This window comes from Gadus macrocephalus, chromosome 21 (assembly GCF_031168955.1).
Source record: "Gadus macrocephalus chromosome 21, ASM3116895v1".
Lineage (NCBI taxonomy): Eukaryota > Metazoa > Chordata > Actinopteri > Gadiformes > Gadidae > Gadus > Gadus macrocephalus.
The window spans coordinates 12,156,749-12,171,748 of NC_082402.1; the positions used below are offsets into that span (position 1 = coordinate 12,156,749).

At 45.1% G+C, this 15,000-nt stretch overlaps 1 protein-coding gene across 11 annotated transcripts in view; it reads left to right on the forward strand.

Annotated features, from left to right (window-relative positions):
* The first annotated feature begins 7,833 nt into the window (after positions 1 to 7,833).
* The window catches only part of ptprk (protein tyrosine phosphatase receptor type K), a 61,930-nt gene continuing 54,763 nt past the window's right edge, over positions 7,834 to 15,000 (forward strand). For all 11 annotated transcript variants that reach the window (XM_060042591.1, XM_060042588.1, XM_060042594.1 and 8 more), the window contains exons 1-4: positions 7,834 to 7,979; positions 13,584 to 13,744; positions 14,518 to 14,572; positions 14,680 to 14,738. In XM_060042591.1, coding sequence (XP_059898574.1) covers positions 13,592 to 13,744; positions 14,518 to 14,572; positions 14,680 to 14,738 — 267 coding nt within the window. In that variant the 5' untranslated portion in view covers positions 7,834 to 7,979; positions 13,584 to 13,591. The remainder of the gene's footprint in view (positions 7,980 to 13,583; positions 13,745 to 14,517; positions 14,573 to 14,679; positions 14,739 to 15,000) is intronic.

Sequence of the window (15,000 nt, forward strand, 5' to 3'; positions counted from 1 at the left end):
CACACACAGGCATTTTTGTCAGTCACTGAAGAAAACATCTTAATACATGTACGTTGAATTCAGCGTCCCCATTAAACATTTATTCATGCCCACAGCGTAGGTTGAGGTACAGTTGGGGATCGGATACGTGGCTTTGGTTTTTTTCACCGTGCTGTATTGAATCTTCTCCTTCCTATACAGTGAATAATATTATTTTGATCCGTGTCTGGTCCGAACTGTTATGTCAAGGGAAGAGCTCCCATTGGCTGAAGCCTTTGAGCCTATTGGAAGGCGTAAGTCCGTAACACTAGGCTTTCACCTTGGTGACAGCAGTGAAACAGCAGCACCTGTGGAGGTCTAAATAAATAATAATACACCAGAAGGAATTAGATGGGATATGTGGTCAAATGCTATAACCCAGAGTAGGGCTTTGACTTTTGCCCAAGAATCATATTCGAAGTTTGTTTGTTTATTAATATTAATTATCGAATATATTCAAATATTTATTAATCATATTTTGACCATTAAATGCCTTCGGTAAGACCTGGATTGAGCTTTGCGGGGTTTGTTTACCGGCGTTGCTATGGTTACCGGTCTTGCGCGTTCCAACGGTTTATTAGGTTTCTAATAAATCGCTGTCTAATCAATACTTCATTCACTGCCTCTTCCGTGGTCATTACAATATTATGAATAGACTGCGTCGGGTTCTCCGACGTCTCTCCCTCTTGGCCTGCCCATAAAAGGGTTCGAATATTAAGGGCTGCCTAATATTCGTTCGAATTTTGATTTATTTTTTGATATTCAAATTATATTCGAATAACGAAGTTCGGTGTCAAAGCCCTAACCCAGAAGAACCCCGCTAGTCCCCACACAGTCAGTAGAAGACCCAGCGCTCAAAGTGTTTGAATGGGGAACTGGTGATGGGTAGAAAGGGGTCAAGGGGAGGAGAAGACTGCCACAGAAGGAGTACGAGAGAGATTTGGTTTTTTCACTCTTACCGTCATTGAAAACCACTGAATCAGCTCAACCTGCGCGTACACACGAGAAAGCCACAGATTCAATTACAGCATTGTGAGATGAAGGAGAAATTATTCTGCCTTCAGCACTTCCAATTAAACCGCTACTATGAGAATGTGCTACATATATAAGTGTGTGTGTGCGTGTGCGTGTCTTCACGGGTGAGGTGTGTCTTCATGGGGCTTTGATGCTGTTACGCTACATTGCAAGTGCCACTGAGGCATGGCATGTGTGTTTGTGAATCCGGAGTCTGAGGGTATAGGGATGGCGGCCGGGACGGGGCCATGTATGTGTTTGTGCGTGCATGCGTGTCTGTTTTTCCCTCTGTGTGCCTTCATGGTACCGTGTGTGTGTGTGTGTTTGTGTGTGTGTGTGTGTGTTGCGGACCCTCTGATGTCAACTTGTATAATTTCAGGCTAATTTCACCTATTCTCTGGAAGTGTGTTTTGGAGAGGGGGTGATGGGGAATGTGGAGAGGAAAAATGATGCGACATAACTTTATGAGTGCCCTTCATGCCGCTAACATCTGGACACACACACACACACACACACACACACACACACACACACACACACACACACACACACACACACACACACACACACACACACACACACACACACACACACACACACACAGAGCCATGGTACGATGAGTGCAGACACACAACAATGGCGGCCACTCCAAAACGGGAGTGTCCCCTCTGCAGCAGTGACACTTTTAGCATTTGAAAAATCAGAGTGACGGCCCGGGGAAATGGATGCCCTGACAAGAGCCACTCATCTCCTACTCTCCGCCTCCCCACTTCTCTCCGCTTCCCTACTCTGGCTTCCCCTTTTCACTTCGGTCCACGGTCCGAGGATTTCTCTGGCGTTTGGAGACCAGAGCACAAACGACCAAAAGCCTTGATTTGATCTTGCAGCCGGAGAAAAATGGCCCGCGCTTTGGTGTAAAAAGCAGGTCAGCCAGTACAGTAAGCTGCTGGACTTAGCCCAAAATTTGCAATGATTTTGGAGGGAGAATGTGATTATGAGCTCTTGAAAATTGGATTTTAATGAAGCAAATGCAATCATTGTCCTTGAAAAGGATTTTCTTTTTACGGGCGCATACGTGTCACCTCGTCCCTGCTCTGTCTCAGACCGCCTGCTGCCCTCGCCCTCCTGTCTCAGTGGTTAATGGCGGCAGTGCCACCAGCCTAAATAGTTATTGATCCTCATTAAATGGATTATTAACGCATGGCGGGCCAGAGTAAAAGGGGAAGAGAGATGGAGGGACGAAATAAAAACAAAAGCGAGTGGAGGAGGGTGAGGAGAGATGGATTGAAAGAGACAGAGCCAGTTAAAGGGATGGGATGGATTTACATTTTTACAGTTAATTATTTGTGTGTGTGTGTGTGTATGCATGTGTGTGTGCGTGAGTGACATGTGCTTGTTATCACAAGCACACTACCCTCCGGGGTTAGTTGTGTGATCTGCAGAAAATAAATCACATTTTGTGCAAATCTCAGTTTCACGCTCTCCCCACCCACCTCTCTCTCTGTCCCTCCATTTTCTCTCGGATCTGCTCTTTGTTCATAATTGATACATTTTTCGGCAGACAGGAATGGTGAGCTCCACAGATAACTACTAGACACAAGTTTGAGTGAGACTTTGTGCCAAAAATGAGACATTTCTGAATGATGAATGACAAAATGTGCAGTCAAACATATTCAATACGTTTTTATTAACAATTGTTCATTAGACCTTTGTCCCGTGGTTGGTCAATGATGTTATCTCTGCCTGATATCTACACAAATAAATGTATTATCCTTACAAATCCTCTCTAAGAAATGTAACTTTTGGCTCCCTCCCTGTTTACAATCTTTGATTTCATCAAAAAATTGTTTTGCTTCTGCAAGAGGAGATTCTATTTTCATTCAGACATGTTTATTCGCTGTGAATGGTTAGCAGATTCTTTTCCAAATCAATTTCATTGTCCTCCCCCCCCCCCCCCCCCCCCACCCCTGCCTTGCCTGCCTCCTCAAGCATTTACATTCCAAACGGTCTCCGCATCCGAAATTGATGTTGAAAAATAGGAGAAAATGAACAGCAACTCCAACTGGGCCATGCGGATCCATACAAAGGGGTAGAGGCCCCCGGCCCCCTTTGACTAAGCGTTCTGCCAGGGGCCCCCATCGGAATGCCGAAATAATATATTGGTGTGATTGGTATGTATAATGGAGTTTAGTGGGGGGCATGTAAATAACCATGGCCCCCACTCAGAGGCCTGATCAAACATTTGACCTTTCGCTCTGTTCGTATAAACGTACATTAGAGGACGCACACTGCCCCTCCCACCCGCTGGTTGAACGGGGGTCGAGGGCCCCTAATCTGCTGCTACTGCATTACAGTGCGGTTTAAAGTGACAGCAAAAGATTTGTCACATGCCATCCTATAATGTTTTAAATCATGGCTCCCCTTAGATGTCGAACGTGTGCGTGTGTGTTGGTGAGTGCGTGGGTCCGTGCACGCATGTACTTGCTCCTCTCTGTCCTTGAGCTTTTATCAAGTCTTCTAATTATTTTATTATGCAAATGAGGCACTATTATTTCATTAGCGAGGCAGCCAATCACAAAGGCTGATTAGGAAGCGATTAGCATGCATTCGGCCTCTCTGTGTCCTTGTGAATAGTGGGGTGGTGAAGGGGGGGCATTAATGACCCATCTGGATGCACTGTCTCTCTTTCTCTTGCTCTCTCTCTCTCTCTTTCTCACTCACTCACTCACTCACTCACTCACTCACTCACTCACTCACTCACTCACTCACTCACTCACTCACTCACTCACTCACTCACTCACTCACTCACTCACTCACTCACTCACGCACTCACGCACTCAAAAGCATTTGGACATTAAATCACTATAAAATCAGTAAAATACAAAGATTTTATAATTTTTTAAGCCAGAAAAAGTTTGAAGTTCAGAATTATTACATCTTTGATAAGTGTCATCGAGGGTTTCCGTAAGCCGCCAATTAGCGGCCATCGGTGGACTAGAATTTAAATAGGCCGGAAAATATCAATCTTGACGTCCATCTTGGCTGATACATTTTTTTATTCATCAAATAAAGCAAAACAACATTGCAATTCAAAAAATGTCGATCAAATTGTCAAGCAAAAATCACAATTCAAGTTTTTGAATGAGCATATACATACATTAAATTTAATTGTCAGTGAATATGCATAAGTGCGTTGCTTACTGAATACATAGACCTAGTACTGCCCTCATTAGACACACTCGAAAGAATCACAGAAAACCCTTCACAGCACTAGTTTACAGTTGAGGTGAAACAGACAAAAAAAAAAACGTAACAATGAAGAGGATACCTGTGAAGAGGTACATGTGGAATACAGCGAGGCAGTACTAGTGTGAAAAAGAAAACAAACCCCACCTTTTAGGCCAGTGTGGCTGGCATTCTTGGTATCTTTATAGCCACCCACAGTCACCATGATAACTGTACTTTCATTGCATCCATAGTGGTGAGCAACATTCATAGAACTATAATTATCGGCATCTGCTGGATCGATTGATCTTTCGTCTCGATAGCAGTCTGTGTTACAAACCAATGTTTACTTGCACTGTGGTACGTTAATGTAATTTGTCGCGGACACTAACCCGATGCTATATCTCTAATAATACTGGTATTGTGAAATTGTACATATACTTGATCCTCATCAACCAACTATTGAACACTAGTCAGATGAATTCTTCTATGATTACGGCCTTCTGAAAATGATCAAATGATCCCCGGTTAAACGACTTGACCAAAATACAGGGAAACAATGACGTAGGATTGCAGATAGGCAGGCCGTGTTAATGTTTAACACACTAAAGTAAGTCAATAGCCTGTCACATTCCTGGGGAAACATTGGCTGTTCACATTCAGCCTAATATAACTTCTTGGGGAATCTGATCCCATATTCCAATAGAGGTGTGAACACTAAATATTCCTTCAACACGCATGTCAAAAATGCATTTGGAGGTTTTCCGAGGTACGTGTCAAAATACGTCCCGAACTTCCAGCACACATTAATATAGTTTTAGTCATATCTAATGGAGTGAAAGTCCAACTGCACTGGGGGGGACAGCTTGGCTCAAACTGAGTTTATATTTATTTTGATGTATTTTACATAAATACCAAAGCAGCAATGCAGATGGTGGAGTGTTGCAAGCACTAGTATACGTACATGTAGAGTGTGGATATAAAGTCACAAGAGATGACCAGAAATGCGTGGCTAGTTTGATCGCATTCGTCTCAGACTCTATGAGAATTTATCTGGATACAAGCCACCAAGTTTGAATGCAACCAAGACATTATGTCACTATGCCTGCTCTTATCTTTATTGGCAACTTGTTAGTTTGTGTGTGTGTGTGTGTGTGTGTGTGTCTCAAGTTGGCAGGACTTTGGGTAAATAAGGAAGTGTTAACCAATATTGCAGGAAAAATCACAAGAAAAGGCTGTGCGTGTGTGTGTGTTTGTGTGTGTGTGTGTGTGTGTGTGTGTGTGTGTGTGTGTGTGTGTTGTGTGTGTGTGTGTGTGTGTGTGTGTGTGTGTGTGTGTGTGTGTGTGTGTGTGTGTGTGTGTGTGTGTTATTATCTATGGTCAATTTCACACACTCAATTTCCATAGGCGACTTTTATAACAGAGGACACACACACAGAGCCTTCTGATATAAGCGGTTAAAAGCAGTTTATACATCTCTCACAGAGCTCTGCTCAACAGTCAGGGAAAACATAGTGGGAGCTGAAGTTTGCAAGAATTTGAAGTGAGGACATTCCTTTCCAGTGTTGGGCTACAATGTCACGACTGCTATTAGTGCAACCACAGCACATGTGATGGTTGCTGCGCATTCCTGGCCAACACCTTCGCATGTTTCTGCTGTCGCCAGAATAGAAACGGATTTCGCTCTCTGTTGTGGAATGGTTATGGTGTTGCATTTTAGGAATTTAGGTGGCAAAAAATAGGTTTTGGTATCTTTCGACTAATACGTGAGATACCTGAAATGTGAAGTGGAATGTTTCCTTTTTACTGTGGAGTTTCCCCCCTGTAGCCGAGGGCGTAACTTGAAGGAGACCCCTTATACAGAGAATTCCCCACACAATCAGCCAGGCTGATGCGTTGTGCTTCAGTGTCATGCTTAAAGCCCAGCGTTGAACACTCCCCTTAGTGTTGAGAGTAAACAGTTGACGAACACATTGTGCTCTGCAGGCTCTATTTAAGTGAGAGCTTTGGAACCTTGTACACCATTGGCACAGGGTGCATACCATTACTGAGAGATGGACTGTAAATTACACACGCAGTCACGCACGCAGTCATGCAGTCCCGCAATCACACACGCATGCAGTCACGCAGTCATGCAGTCACCCAGCCGTGCAGTCACGCACTCACACACATCAGAAACGTGCCGCCGTTTGAAACCGTGCACGGAAGACTGCTAGACAGCAAGCCGCTGACATACTCGGTAGGAGTGGGGTCGCTCATGCACACGCACACGGACGCACACACATGCACGGGGACACGCACGTCATCTTAAATGTGTGTGAAAAGTGTGGAAAAAATTTGTAGCATGCATCATAATGTTCCCGAAAGAGCAGAAGACACACGGGTAGTGCGTCCTTCTGTAAGTCGAGGTGGCCGTTGTGCTGTTCCCAGGGGCTTGTGCGGTGTTGCTAGTGAACATGATTTCCGTGGTGTTGTGTGGTGCGGTGAGATTAGCAGCTGGACCGTGGACCCAGGTCTGTCCACCCCCCCCCCCCCCCCCCCCCCCCCCCGCGCTGCTGGTCAACAGATGGGATAACAAAAGCGCATGTCGGGCCCACTGGGTGACCGCTAAGGCAGCTGGGTGACCGCTAAGGCACCAGGAAAGCTATTACTGTTAGCCACATGAATCAGATAGCGCCGCAGGCTTTGCTATCCCACCAGCTATATCCTCCTTCTAGGCCAATTGTTGACACCGAGCACTTTATTACAGCGGGCAGCAGGATGAATCAGATAGCTGGCAGTCGTCTGCATGGTATTCCTGACAGCTTTATTACTCATCCAAGCCCGGTATTATTGAAAGTTGATTGGTTCAGCTAGCCGTCAGTGACAAGGAGCGTCTCCCTATATTAGTGGGATTTCACATTGGGGGGGGGGGGGGTCTGGACTAGAGGCGGCCAGCTCAGACACTAGCCCTGGTGACAGCGCAGCTGATTGGCTGAAGGCAGCCCGTGATTGAGTCACATAGGTGATTTTGACCCGTAGTGAAGTCTCTCAGATCTGAGGCCTCTGGTAGTTTGTTAATGAGCACGCACACAAACTCACCCGTGCACGGGCACGCACGCTCACACGCGCGGCTCATTATGTAGTTAATGGAGAATACATGTCTTATCAAAGCAAAAAAGAAAAATCCCCAGTTCTGTATTAATCAAACTTTGTGATTAGGAATGTACATTAATCATTCTAATTGCTTAAGGGATCGTCTTTATTTTTCCTCAGTTTCCCTCCTTTGAAGTCGTTCCCATGGGACGCCTGATCAGCCTTCTTCTAGAATGCTCCTTTGTGTTACATTGTGCTTTTTGTGTTTTCACATTTTCATCTGGCGTGTATGTTACCGTCTGGAAGCGCCAGTGAGCGTGGCTCTCGCCAGCCAGCCAATGAGAGCTGCAAAGGAAATAGGTCACCATATTAATTGTGTGACTGGGACCACTCTTTGTCTCTCTTCTGTGTTTAAGCTGTCTTTTTAATTTGATCAACTAATTCACCCAAGCTATACTCTCTCCCGTCCACGCCAGAGGAACCTACTCACCAGCCGCTTGTTTCCTTCTTTGGTCTGTTTACAGGAAGCTGCACGTTCGACGAGGGCTTCTCCCAGTGTGACTACCAGCAGGACCCCTACGATGACTTTGATTGGACGCACATCAACACCCAGGAAGTGCCCTACGTGTCCCCGGAGCTGCCAAAAGGTGTGATTCACCCCCCCCCCTCTTCCTTTCCCATCCATTGTCCTCATTAACGCAGCTGTCAATCAATCCGTCATCTGGATCTCTCTATCATGACGGTCCCATTGGTCCAGGCCCTCCCCCATGCCCCCCTCCCCCCAATCTTCTCTTCAGTATGATGATGAAGGGGAAGTTAAATCTCTCTGCCCCGGGCTGAAGCTCTAATTAACGGAATATGAGGTCGTTAATCAACGGTGGCGAACAGGCAAGGTTGCCTACTTTTACACAATGTGAAAAGAGCAATGGTGGAACATTAGCCGGCCACACACACACACACACACACACACACACACACACACACACACACACACACACACACACACACACACACACACACACACACACACACACACACACACACACACACACACACACACACCAGTAATCAGCCCCTTGGGATTTTGATCCACAAGAAATGAGGAATGTCGCTCGGTGTGTTAAACGCTACAGTGTAGGGCTGGATCCAAGTTTAATTTATCCGTCATTCTCGCCGATCAAATCCCCGCAGACAGAGACATGTTTGGTTCTCTATAGGAAGTACATTTTCCTTGAGCTTCCCCCCCCCCTCCATCTAAATGTAATTGCTAGATAATTTGCAACGTCCGAAAGGGTCTGAAATCCCCTTGTCACCTCACTTTATGCCCCCCTCTCATCCCCTCAACACAAACACACACCCACCCACGCACACACACATTCCTCCTCGCCCTTCTGCAATCCTCTCTCCCTGGTGCTGAAGATGAAAGCGGTAGGCCCATCACTTGTTGCCATGACAATATAAGGCTGTTATTTATCTCTGGTGCTGATCACGGTGACAAGGCAATCTGGCTGACATTTAGAGAAAGGTTCAGTTCAACGGGAACTCTTTAACTCAGACACACACATACATTCACACGCGCAAAACCATACTGACACACACTCATTCCCTTGCACTCTCTTCTCACAATAAATATGTGTAGCCAGTCCAATAATACTGCTTGATATTTATGGTCCAACAAAATATTAGAGTGGGTCAAGAGATCCTTGTCATCGGGCACGAGGGAAAGTCTGTATTTAGGATTATTAACATATGAAAGCACTTGGTGTTTTTAATAGAGCCTGATGGATGTTTTGACTTTCCCAAATCCCAAATCAAATACAAAAGTACTACATGAAGATAAAAGATGGAAATACTGAACTATTGCGGCTGGAGGGAGCAGGAAGGATTAAAAAAGCAGTTGTATTTCCAGTAGCAGAGTTAGGGCCAGAGGCAGAGGCACTGCTGCTGGCCAGGAGTTGTGATGGAGGGGTTTAAAGATGAGACAGAGGATGGTCCCGGAGGCCTAGAACAGCAGAAGGAGGCGTTGTGCAGGGATCCCTTGCCCAGCCCTTGGGCTTCCTTGGCCAGGGACACCATAAACGTCCACTACGACTACTGTTGCTATCCTAGCTTTATGCAATAATATTTGCAAGCGCAGAGTTTTCAATAGCTCAATATGTTTTAAGTGGAACCACATGTGAAAAGGCCCCATGTTTGCTAATGTATTACTATCGGGCCGGGTAGATGAGCAATTTAGCCAACAATCTTGTTTTTTCTTTCGGCAGGACATATTGATATTTTTATAAATTATATATTCCAGTCTTCTTAGGTCCTAATTGTTAATCCCCTTTTCCTGCTATAGGCAACACACAGTGTTGGAGCTGACATGGAGCTGGCATGGGTTTACAATGGAAATAAAAGTCTGGCATCTAATGTCTCTGGAGGAGGGGGGGGTATTGGCAGCATTTGCCATGCCAGGGGCTGGATCTTACATTGGCACCTCGCGCTGGCAGCACTGGGTTAGCCCGGAGCCTGCCAGCGGTAATGTACATGGGACACTGGCTCTGTCGCTCTGCGCCTAAGCTGACTAATGCAGATATACACTTTCACGGATGATGATGTGGATGTTGTTGTTGTTGATGATGTGAGCCCCGGACGCTTGAAATCCAGCAGGCATGTAATTCTCTCCCTCTCGCTCGCCACATTTACTGTGATACGGTCAAGTAAAAGGAACGATCACGGTAATATAGATACAGTTCTGGAGGTGGGTCGCTCATATAATATGACATTATAGTAGGTATGGCGAAGAGTATGTGTTTTATGGCACTAATGCTATAATTAATAGGGCAAGAAAACTTTCAGCAGGTGGCTTTTTTCAGTGTATGACACTTAATAGGCATACAAATATTTTCTCTAGCTGATCTGGGTGACTTTAAGTGATTCAGATATTGTTGTTTTGATATTGGTCACAGTTTTGTGACGCCAGCCATTACTCCCTTCCAGCCCCCAACATTTTCCATCCCTGCTTGCAGCCATTTATATTAATTGACCCTATAGGAACACGCAAACCGGTGAAAGCCAAACTGTCCATTAACTGGGATTTTTTACAGCAGGCCTGTTATTGTTTTTCGCTCACTAGACCGTCTTATGTTTGCTGTCTGTTGTTGCTGCTGTCGTTATGTGACATATCTAGGTCTCCAAGGCGCTAGGGAGGTATTTTTAGCTGCATCGTCCTAACATTGTGGAGTCTGTCTTATGGCAGCCATCTTGAACATTGAATGATTTCCGACCTCAGCCATTTTAAGAGGACTGCCAGAACGCCGATGTCAGCCATCTTTGACATGTCTGCCTTCCAAGTGTCAGGGTTGCGACATCTGCCTTCTTGTTTCATTCTCCTCAGAAAAATAAATATTGTTAGTATTATTATATAAACCACATGCAAGTAACATTACTGGGTGGTCAGAAATGACAGGTATAACTAACTATTATTTCCATGCAATAATTGTATGGAAATGCTTTTAAAAATGCAAAGTCAACTAAGATATTCTTGTTGTTAAATTCTTGAGTTAAAATGATCTGCCATTATGATCCATATCACATGCTCACAGACGTACAGGCCTCTGGAAGGACAAGTGTATTTATTATATTATATTTATTATATTGTATTTATTATAGCTGCAACGCAAGGTATTGGCATCCATTTTACCAGTGTCGTCAGCCATCTTGGTGTAATTGGCAAGAATGGCTATTAGTGAATTGACTATCACTTATCTTATAGCCAAGAAGCTACTTGTCCCTGAATCGAAATACATAGAAATATCTTCAAATAACTCATTTGGTGACCTTCCTTCTCCGGTATTTTACAAAAATATATTGACTGGATGTAATGTAATCTACGCTAATGAAGTGAATATTCTCAACTGATTTGACACTGGTCACAATGCCTGGAGGAGCGTATCTTTTATTAAACGTCTAGATTTTATGATATTTTCTGTCTCTTTCAGAAATCCAGGAAAGGACGATTGTAATAATGCATGCATAATACAATGGTGTCTGGACCATTTGCAGTCGAGTAGCGTTTGAGTCAAATGTGTTTTGTATTACACATAAAAGATTCCCGGTCATAGGGTGGCCCGACTAAATACGGCTTAGTTAACATTGAGTAATGAATTGTGAATTGTGAGAAAGAGGACAAATCCAATAACTGGGTTAGAATATTTTAGTTTGAAGATTGACTATTGTGTTTGTGTCCTTCTGCATATTTAAACACATCTCTGTGTTTTGTTGTCAGTTCCTGTTTGGACCTTGCTATGCTGTTCTATTCTGTTGTGGATTAGCCAAACAATGAACGCTAATCACCATTGTCCAAACTGTTTATTGTATGCGGCAGTCTTCCTACGATGTGACTTCCATTACAACATGCAAATTGGATTAGCCAACAAGAGAGGAAGTGTTATGTATAAATTGCAGGAATGGGTGTTGGGTTGCGTTCTGTTCGGCTCCCACCACGTTCGACACGAGAGACATGACAAGCAAAGCAGACAGGAGAAGGCCTCTGTGATCGTACACACGGCAAAAGCATCTGGTGGAGATCCTCACTGATTACCACAACATCTGCCCAGATGGACCGTCCTGTCACCGGCAGTATAGCCCATCCAGATGCTTCGGTTTTCCCCTGTAGACAGACGCAAGGCTTTCCGTCGTGCTGTCTGCTGTCAAACCCCTAGCGGTGCCCGCATCGTCATTCTGTGTGTTGTTTCCAGTTACCTCCCTACTCATTACGGCTCCATTCCACATCGCCACCTCAAAATAAGAAGTTTATACAATGAAAATAGTCCAGTTCCAAAGGAAACCAGCCTTGGTGACTCGAGAGAGAGAGACTCGGTATTGGAATCGGTTCCGATGTTGTTGTTGTTTATAGAAACGTTAAACGTGTGAACTGTTTGGTCCTCTTGTGCACCTGGTCCATTAAAGGCGGACTCTCCTCAGCCTTTAAGTTTGCCAGAGCAATCTATACCGAGGGACGACTGTGCCTGATCTTCGTGCAGTCACAGCTGCTGTTCTGTCCTGCGGTTGGAACACATTATGGCCAGCGCCGTGCGGCGACGGTAAACAGTCACACACAGCGGGAGGGAGAGGGGGACGGAAATGGAAAATGTAGATTTGAAATCCAGCAGGGGCATCAAAATGTCCCTTCTCTTATTGACAGGCAGGTCATGTTCTATTATGGGATGGGGAAACGCAGAGGGGAGGATCAGACTTCATTTCGCTACACTTTGCAACGGGGGTTGACAGGAACTCGCCGTTTTAAAGCAAAGTAAAGTCCATCAAAAGGTGGTAGACATTAACACATTAAGAACACAGGTTTGTTTTCAATTAGCGGGAGGTTACCTGGATGTCTTCCACTCCGTCGCCACGGTTTCCATTAGAACCGCTTCCCAAGGCCTCGGTCGACTTTAATGACAAAAGCCATTCAGGATGGTTCTGGATGGGTAAACACTCGAAATGAGACTGAGGCAGAGGGAGCCGGTTTGACCATATGGGTACTTTGTGTCACACAGTAAATGATATTCAACCAAACTGGCCAGGTTTGTTCATTGATGACCCTGCCATCCCGCTCCCGTTCAAACACTTAGTGCCTCCATACACAGAGAGGTCCTCCGCCGCCACCTGTTTGTCAGGCAATCACTCGGTTTGCAGCTGAGGCCAATCCAGAAAATAACTGGAATAACAAGGGATATAGAGAGTGTACGTGATGAAATAACATAGAATACTTTGATTGTACGTGATGAAATAACATTGAATACTTTGATTGTACGTGATGAAATAACATTGAATACTTTGATTGTACGTGATGAAATAACATTGAATACTTTGATTGTACGTGATGAAATAACATTGAATACTTTGATTGTACGTGATGAAATAACATTGAATACTTTGATTGTACGTGATGAAATAACATTGAATACTTTGATTGTACGTGATGAAATAACATTGAATACTTTGATTGTACGTGATGAAATAACATTGAATACTTTGATTGTACGTGATGAAATAACATTGAATAATAACGTTGAATAAATTGAATGTACGTGGTGAAATAACATTGAATACATTGAATGTGATGATATGACATTGAATGGGAGGAAATTCGCGACGGATCCGATCCGTGCGTTTCCCTTCCGGAGCGTATCTTCGGCCTCGCTCTGACCTTCCAGCGAGAGGCGCATGGTTTCCGTGACGCTCTCCGTTCTCGTGCGCGTGTCCAGGCTCCTACATGGCGGTGGACGTCTCCCAGTACGACGCCGGGGAGAAGGCCCGCTTCCAGCTCCCCGTCATGAAGGAGAACGACACCCACTGCATCGACTTCAACTACCTCCTGACGAGCCCCGACGGCTCCAGCCCCGGCACCCTCAACGTGCTGGTCAAGGTACGTGCTGGCCCCCCCCGGCCCCGTAGAACCAGGACGCAGAGAGCACTCCCGGCCAGGATAATATTTAGATAGATAGATATTCTCTGTATAGGCAACCTCTGTGCACTTGATTCGTTGTAGAGCCCAGATCAGGAGGTGTCGTCATTTTAACATCATCAAATATTCTACAAACTTTACACACAGTGTTAGCCTCGCGGGCGACGTAACAACTCCAGGCGACACGCCGGCACTATAGCGCGCCGGGATCCAGATTCAGCTCAGACATTTCAGCAGCCGCGATGACCTTTTTGGGGTCTGTGCGTGTCTCTTGTGTTCACCGTCAGTTCAAAACACCAGCAGAACTTTGTGGATGTTGACTGGTTGGATGTTTATTCCGGGGAGGCGGAGTGCGCTGGCTCAGAGACATGTTTTTCCGTGCCGCCGCTGAGCGTGTGTGATATTAGTTTTTGCGCTGTTATGTCGTTCCATGACTCTGGCAGAGCGAGAGGGATCAAGGCCGGGCTGGAGAGGTTTGACAAGGGAGGGGAAAAAGCAGGGAAAATGTCAGACTGCTCTCCCCTCTCCCTGGGTACCAACCACTTGTGTCGTCTGGGTTCTACATTTTCCTTGGAGCATATCACTCATAGAAAGGGGATCTGAAGCAAAGCTCTTATTTTGAATTTGTATTCATCACCGAGTGATGAACCAGGTCGGCCAAGCCAGCCTCTGCTAAAGTGTTATTTGGTGTTTTGTTTTTAAATGTCATGTTGGCTGTTATTGTGTCCCTGCAGGTTAACAAGAGCCCCCAGATGGCTAACCCCATCTGGAACATGACTTCATACACCGGTAAGGGCTGGATTAGACCCCTGCATCATTCGATTATCTTTCATGCTAAACTCAACCCTGTGTCCTTTAATCCCGTTGTTCAATTGATGCTGATTTTGGCCTTTTAGGTAAAGACTGGCTGAGAGCTGAGCTCGCTGTCTCCACTTTCTGGCCCAATGAATACCAGGTAAGAGCTCAGTAAAAATAAACACAGAATGATGAGTAATCTAACTGCTACTTCTGCTATTCTAACACTGACTATTATGATATACATAATGAATTTAATCCCGCACCGCATACCATCCTACACACACACACACACACACACACACACACACACACACACACACACACACACACACACACACACACACACACACACACACACACACACACACCATCACACTCACACACATACCATCACACTCACACACACACACACACACACA